Source organism: Ascoidea rubescens, assembly GCF_001661345.1.
Source record: "Ascoidea rubescens DSM 1968 unplaced genomic scaffold ASCRUscaffold_7, whole genome shotgun sequence".
In the NCBI taxonomy this organism is placed as follows: domain Eukaryota; kingdom Fungi; phylum Ascomycota; class Saccharomycetes; order Ascoideales; family Ascoideaceae; genus Ascoidea; species Ascoidea rubescens.
In genome coordinates this window covers 739,665-747,164 of record NW_017962919.1, presented here as the reverse complement: position 1 = coordinate 747,164, position 7,500 = coordinate 739,665, and the positions used below count along the sequence as shown (strand labels likewise).

General features: G+C 35.0%; 3 protein-coding genes across 3 annotated transcripts in view; all 3 read left to right on the top strand.

Annotated features, from left to right (window-relative positions):
• Positions 1–2,987, top strand: part of ASCRUDRAFT_58562 (histidine kinase) — a gene marked incomplete at its 5' end in the record, with an annotated part of 7,231 nt that extends 4,244 nt beyond the window's left edge. Inside the window, 2 exons of the mRNA XM_020191213.1 lie at positions 716–1,485; positions 1,705–2,987. Coding sequence (XP_020047131.1) covers positions 716–1,485; positions 1,705–2,790 — 1,856 coding nt within the window. The 3' untranslated portion in view covers positions 2,791–2,987. The remainder of the gene's footprint in view (positions 1–715; positions 1,486–1,704) is intronic.
• Positions 2,988–3,756: 769 nt separating this feature from the next.
• ASCRUDRAFT_76186 (uncharacterized protein) lies at positions 3,757–5,743 on the top strand. Its single transcript, XM_020193372.1, has one exon. The coding sequence runs from the start codon at positions 3,923–3,925 to the stop codon at positions 5,585–5,587; it is 1,665 nt and encodes a 554-aa protein (XP_020047130.1). The 5' UTR covers positions 3,757–3,922; the 3' UTR covers positions 5,588–5,743.
• Positions 5,744–5,801: 58 nt separating this feature from the next.
• ASCRUDRAFT_76185 (rhomboid protease PCP1) lies at positions 5,802–7,351 on the top strand. The gene has a single exon (XM_020193371.1). The coding sequence runs from the start codon at positions 5,855–5,857 to the stop codon at positions 6,986–6,988; it is 1,134 nt and encodes a 377-aa protein (XP_020047129.1). The 5' UTR covers positions 5,802–5,854; the 3' UTR covers positions 6,989–7,351.
• The last annotated feature ends 149 nt before the right edge of the window (positions 7,352–7,500 follow it).

Here is a 7,500-nt window from a genome sequence, read left to right as displayed (position 1 = left end):
AGAAGCATTGCCACTGTTACTACAGCAGTTGCAAATGGAGACTTTTCACAGAAAATTGAAGTTGAGGCGTCTGGAGAAATATTGGAATTAAAAAATACACTTAATAGAATGGTTGACTTTTTGCAAGTATTTGCATCGGAAGTCGCTAAAGTTGCTAAAGATGTTGGAATTGATGGTAAATTGGGTGTGCAAGCTCAGGTTTCTAGTATTAATGGGTTGTGGAAAGAAGTCACTGACAATGTTAATGCCATGGCAGACAACCTTACAAATCAAGTCAGAAGTATTGCAACAGTCACTACGGCTGTTGCCAGAGGTGATTTTTCTCAAAAGATATTGGTTGAAGCTAAGGGAGAAATAGCTCAGCTAAAAGATACAATTAATACAATGGTCGATTCTTTACAATTATTTGCTTCAGAAGTAGCAAAAGTGGCAAGAGATGTTGGAATTGATGGTAAATTAGGAGTTCAAGCACATGTTTCAAACGTTGATGGATTGTGGAAAGAGTTAACAAACAATGTCAATGCCATGGCTGATAATTTGACAAATCAAGTTAGAAGTATAGCTACCGTGACAACAGCAGTTGCAAAGGGAGACCTCAGTCAGAAGATAGAGGTAGAAGCTAAGGGTGAAATTTTGGAGCTCAAGGATACTATTAACTCAATGGTTGATTCGCTTGATGTGTTTGTTTTTGAGGTAAGTCGTGTTGCTACTCAAGTTGGTATTCATGGAATTTTAGGTGTGCAGGCCAGAGTAACAAATGTTGATGGTGTTTGGAAAGAAATTACGACTAATGTCAACTTGATGGCAGAAAGTATTACAACACAAGTCAGAGCGTTTGGAAAAATTACAACTGCAGCAGCAGCGGGTGATTTTTCTAGTTTTATTACGATTGAGGCAAATGGTGAATTAGATGAGCTTAAGAAAAAGATCAATATGATGGTTTCTAGCTTAAAGGAATCTTTTCAAAAAAACTCAAGAGCTAGAAGAGCTGCTGAAGCTGCAAATAGCGCAAAATCCGAATTTCTTGCCAATATGTCTCACGAAATTCGAACACCCATGAATGGTATCATCGGTATGACTCAATTGACGATGGATAGTAAATTAACGCAGTATCAGCGTCAAATGTTATCAATTGTCAATAATTTAGCCAATTCATTATTAGTTATTATTGATGACATATTAGATATATCAAAAATTGAAGCAAATAAAATGTATGTTGAGATGGCAGATTTCAGTGTTAGAAGCACTGTTTTTGGTGCTCTTAAGACCCTAGCAGCCAAAGCTATAGAAAGAAAATTGAATTTAATTTATCAAGTTGATGAATCATTTCCTGATAATTTACTTGGTGACTCATTTAGATTCCGGCAGGTGATTATTAATTTAGTTGGGAATGCTATAAAGTTTACAAAAAAAGGTGAAGTCCGTCTATCTGTTAAGCTATATGGAAAGAAAGAAGAAGAAGAAGATTTTCAAAAATACCCAAGTGTTGGACCAAAGAAAATTAGAATTAAAGAACAAGCTGATGATGAAGATGATTTTTTTATTGAAGTTGAAGCAGATGAAGATGGGGACGAAGGTGACGAAGAAGAGGATAATCAGAAATTGAAAAAATATATTTATTGCGCTGATAAAGCTACCAATGATAAAAACAGTAAAGATAAAAATAAAATTCTCCTTGACGATCCAGATTTGTTAAAACTAAAGTTTGCAGTCACTGATACTGGTATTGGAATAGAAAAATCAAAATTAAATTTAATATTTGATACTTTTTCACAAGCAGATGGATCGACCACCAGAAGGTTTGGAGGTACTGGATTAGGTTTATCGATTTCTAAACAGCTAATTGAATTGATGGGTGGCAGGATCTGGGTCACTTCTGAGTATGGAAAAGGCTCTCAGTTTTTCTTTAGTGTGGTGGTAAAAAGATCTAACGTTCCTTTATCGAGTCAAGTAGAGAAACTTATTCCATATTTGGCTAAAAACGTTTTAGTTATCTTTACAAAACATAGTGATGAGCAAACAAATAGAATCAGAGAGTTATTGGTTGAACTTCAATTCCATCCAACCATTCTCAGATCTTTCATGGGTATATCCAAAGCAAAACCTTTTACCCATGATATCATTATAATGGATACTATTAGGGCAGCGGAAAAATTAAGACAGTTATCAGATGTCAAGTATGTTCCTTTGGTTTTACTTAACCCAGGACCTGATGTATTGAACATGAAAACAGCATTGGATTTAGGTATAAGTGTTCATGGAAATACACCACTTTCGGCAAATGATCTTGCATGTCTATTGAAACCAGCTCTAGAAACTAGATTGCCTTTTCCAAATAAAGACGGGCCAATTTCTTATAAAATACTATTGGCTGAGGATAATGTTGTTAATCAAAAGGTGGCATCAAGAATCCTTGAAAAGCATGGCCATAAAGTCAAAGTTGCTGAGAATGGATTGCGAGCATTTGAGGTAGTAAAGGACCAAAATAATCGCTTTGATTGTGTTTTAATGGACGTTCAAATGCCTGTTGCTTCTGGGTTTGAGGCCACTGAAATGATCAGAAACTGGGAACGTGAAAATAATAAAGAACGTATTCCAATTATAGCATTAACAGCTCATGCAATGCTTGGAGATAAGGAAAAATGTCTTGATGCTGATATGGACGAGTATTTATCAAAGCCATTAAACGCGACTACTATGATTCAAACTATAGCTCGATGTGTTCAAAATATGCAAAGAGCAGAAGAAATAACCAGGCAAACCATCGAATACAACAGTGGTGCAATCTAAGACTATTTTTTCCATATAATATTTTCAACTGGTCTTTTGTATTTTAATAACATATTTTAAATTGATGACAGAAAAATTGCACTGAGGTTTTTAATTTTCGAAGACAAGATTTTACTTTTATTATTTGTTAGATCAGGTGAAGGAAATGAATACAATTGAGAAGATTGGGAAAATTAAGAGAATCGTTTGGTTTAGAGGTGTTTATTTTTTTAAGTGAACTATTTGAATAATTTTATTTGTTCATTTATATGAAGTTTATTTTATTTTATTTTATTTTATTTTATTTTATTTTATTTTATTTTATTTTGGTTTTTTAGTTTTTTAGTTTTTTAGTTATCTAGGGATTTTGTTTTGTATTAATTGTGGTTTTTTTATTTTTAGGAGTTTTTATTCCTTTTTGATTACATGGAACTCTTTTTAAATATTGTATAATTTTGTTAAGGTTTATTTTGAGATTTGCTTATTTTCTGTCTATTATTTTTATTAATGGATTTGTTTTCCTCAATATGTTCTGATTCCATTCATCGATCTAAAGTGACTGTACAGAGAATCAATAAAAATTATCGTTTTCTTGCAGGTATATACTGATTGAAAATGTCCTTTACTGACCTGAGCTATTGATTAAGCCATATTACAAAATATTTGAAACTATTTTACAAATTCGATTTGAGGCAAAATGTCAAATTGGAAAATTTGTTGGGGATAAATCAAAAGTTCTTTAAAGTCCCGATTAAGAAATTTTCTTTACAAAAAATATATCACTTTTGTGACAAATTTTAAGGTTTGGATTTTATGCTGGATAAAAAGAAAAGCTCATCATCTGAAATATTCCTCAAATCATTCAAATGAAATGAAAACCGTAGCTCCAGAATAAAATTAAAACACTTCTTGATGAACATGTCCATAAATCTACGAAACATATCAGATTGTGAAAAAAAAAGAAGCAAATAACAAAAAAAAGCAGGTCTAATTTGAGGTAGAATAAACAAAATGTGAAACTAATACATTAATCAACTAATATAAATAAACAGAATTTTCTTTGGAATTTATCTTATCAACTGAACTACTAAGTTAATTTAGACTACCAGTTTATTGGTGAAATCAAAATTTTATAACTGTCGAATCTCTAAATATGTTCCATTTCTATTACTTTTATTCCGTTCTTTCATTTTTTCTATTTTTTCAAACAAAAAAGTTCTTTGCGTTTGCTGAATTAACAACTATTACTTGGAATCAATGTGATCCAATAACACAAGATGGTGCAATTTCTCTCAGCTGTTATATTACAAGTACCTCTGGCGATGTATCTGATTTTGTTGTTTTAACCACCACTAACGTTGTTACACTTACAACTTGTTATCTAGTCACCGAAACATCGACTGAAGATATTATCATCACATCAACTATTTCTTGCTCTTCTGAATCATGTTCCAAAACAACATATACCACTCCAACCACCTACACCACAGAATATTCAAAAACTTTTGCAATTACAACAGATTCCATTCCAGCTGACCAAACTGAAACAATCACATCATCAACTAGTGAAACAGACGAATCTATGACAAGTGAAAATGTGATTACTTCAACGACACTAGCGAGTATTAGCTCGGAATTGTTCTCTTCATCAACAACAAGTGCATCAAATACAGAGCAAGCAACTTCATCAATTGGAACATGCGATTTAACGACATATACTTCTTATACAACTGATGAGGTCGGAAATCAAATCACTTTTATTAGTTCAGATTGTTTAGAAACTTCAATTCCAACTTCGTCAGCATTGCAAACTGATTCTTGTGAATTAAAAACTTATACCTCCTACTCAACTGATGAGTTCGGAACAAAAGTCACATACACAAGCACTGGATGTTCAGAAACATTCTTTCCTAATATTTCAGAGAGTAGTTGTGATTTAACGACCTATACTTCAACTGATGAGTTAAATAACAAAATCACTTACATTAGTTCTGGATGCTCTGGAAATTTCTTCCCAAATATTGTATCAACCAGTACTTTATTGACAGTAATTTCATCAACAGACATTTCATCTACTGTTGCCATATCTTCTGTTGCCATATCTTCTGATATTTTATCTTCTGCTGTTGTGTCATCTGATATCATATCAAATGGTATTGTATCGACATCTATTGAAGAAGAAAGTTGCACTCTTACTATTCATACTTCTTACTCAACTGATGATTCTGGTAAAGAAGCCACTTATGTTACTTCGCACTGTGAAGAAACCACTTATCCAAACGGTTCTGATATTATAACAACCACATTGACTACTAAAATTTCGGATGAAAAAACTGTATATGTAACCACTTATCCTTCATCTGAACTATATGAACCATCATACAACAATGAAATAGTTACTTCAACATTGAACACTATTATCTCTGGAGAAACAACTGTCGAAGAGTCACATAGCAGCCACTCAACTTCAGCTAGTTCAGAAATAACTGTGGTTGGAACTGAGACAAGCTTAGATTCTGAAAGTTCTTTTGCTACTAGCACAATTTCCACTAGTCCTTATCACTCAGAAGAAGATTTTTTTTCATATGAAAGCAAAAGCAGCTTGGACGCAAATTATGTTCAAAGCAGTTCCAATGTTGCTGGATCATCTTCCACAACTTTGATCAACATACCAGCAATCAGTGGATATAACTCAACCTCGACATCTGTTCAAGAGCAACCAAGTGTCGATATCTATTCAGGCCTTGGAAATCCAGGCAAGTCAATTGGACTCAGCTCAGTTTTGGCAGCTCCATTTGTTATCATAATGTTTATTTAGATAGCTGATGCAGACCAGTTTTTTAGTATATAATATTGTTTTGAGGTTTTGTTTTTAAATCTCTTCTGTTTTCTTTATGTATTTGTTAATTTAATTTTCTGAATATTACAATACTTTGCTTTCTCTTAGAGTTTAGTGGCGATTCCGTAGAAAAACCTTATTTACGCTGAGAAGGAAATTCCATGAAGAGAGTTTTGGCTTTCGGCGGCAACTCTGAGCTGAAGAATTATATCAAGCACAAAGCATTCGACTCAGAGACACTTAGAGATGATTGGAGTGGGCACCAGGTTGATGCTAGGTGTACCTGTGAGGAGGAGCCTCGCTACTTTACCCTTTACTGCTGTGGCATCAGTGTCCAAGTCGCAGATCAGGCTGTTGTTGATTGTATCAAGTGGAAAGAGAGCTGTTTTTTCGGGAATCCCATCAACTGAGTTGAGAAATTTTTCAAGCACAAGATGTTGTGGTGATATTCTGCAAAACAAAGGACAGCTTCATGGTATTGCCAACGCAAGACCTTATGGGAGATTTAATCTCAGAAATTACATTGGATCCAGCAAAATCCTACTGTTGTTGAAACGAAATTATGCGACATACAGAGATTTAGGGTATATCAAGAGCTACAACTTTAATAGTGGCAGTGATAGAAGAAAAAATTTCATTAGAGCTACAATTTTTGCAATACTATTTATGGCTGCATCAAGTTTTATCGTACCGAAAGTTGTCTCCAATGTCTTTCCTGGACTAAAAAGAAATCCAAATCTTTTGATATACGGTATTTTGGGATTAAATGGGATCGTTTTCTTATTATGGAGAGCATCAGCATCAAATGCGAGGAGTTTTGCAAAACTTAGTCAGATTTTGAATAAGGTCTTCTTAATGAATTCATTTAAAACGAATTTTCCATCAATGATATTCTCTACTTTTTCACATCAAGATTTTTTCCATTTGCTATTCAATATGCTATGCTTGTATTCATTTGGAAGCTCATTGGTCCATATAATTGGGCCATCGAATTTTTTGACAATGTATCTCAACTCGGGGGTGTTTGCATCGTGGTTCTCGCTTTTGGCGAGTCTTTTCAGGTTGTCGGCGACTTCTGCAGCGATTTACTCATTGGGAGCCTCGGGAGCATTGTTTGGAGTGTTTGGGTGTTTTAGTTATTTGCTTCCCAGCGCTGGTGTGAGCATTTTCTTCTTTCCTATCCCTGGCGGAGCATGGAATGCCTTTTTGCTATCCAATGTGGGCAATGTGTTGGGAATTGTGCTCAAGTGGGGGAGCTTTGACTACGCAGCACACTTAGGAGGAGCCCTTCTAGGGTGCTACTATGGCTACTTGATCAAAAAGAAGCACGACGAGAGAAGCAGAAGAAGAAGCAGCTCCCTCTTCGACGTCTTCAGATAAACACAGGAAAAAAAGAACCACCAAACTGGATGGTCACGTTTGCCACTGTGATACCATGCAAACACACGCATGCTGCATAAACCATCAAAAGGGTACAAAACCTGCTGTGAAACCAGCCCTGTGGTACCAGCAGGGTAAGATTGCAACATAAAAATGCCACTTTTGCGGGTCTTATGCAACAACAATGTGTATTTATGCATTTCACTGTCGTGGACCAATTGGAGCGAGACCATCCAGGCGGTTGCATTACGCGACCCACACGCCCGGTCTCGTTTTCTGCAATTTTTTCTTTTCCTCAGAAATGCAGTCGGTATAAAAGATGTATATAACTTGTATATAAGTAGCGTATCACTTCTCTCACCTCCACCAGTCTCTGTTATCGCTTTCCAAGCATATTCTGATATTGATCTGCTCTATCTCTGGTCGACTCTTCTGGCTGCTTTTGTTTTTGCCAATTTCACTCCACTGCTCTGCGATACACCTGTTTCTCTGCTTCCAATTCACGAAAAGAA

What these genes read in the sequence shown, in the direction of transcription:
- ASCRUDRAFT_76185 (XM_020193371.1), top strand. Translation starts at nt 5,855, where the DNA reads ATGATTGGAGTGGGCACCAGGTTGATGCTAGGTGTACCTGTGAGGAGG.
- ASCRUDRAFT_76186 (XM_020193372.1), top strand. Translation starts at nt 3,923, where the DNA reads ATGTTCCATTTCTATTACTTTTATTCCGTTCTTTCATTTTTTCTATTT.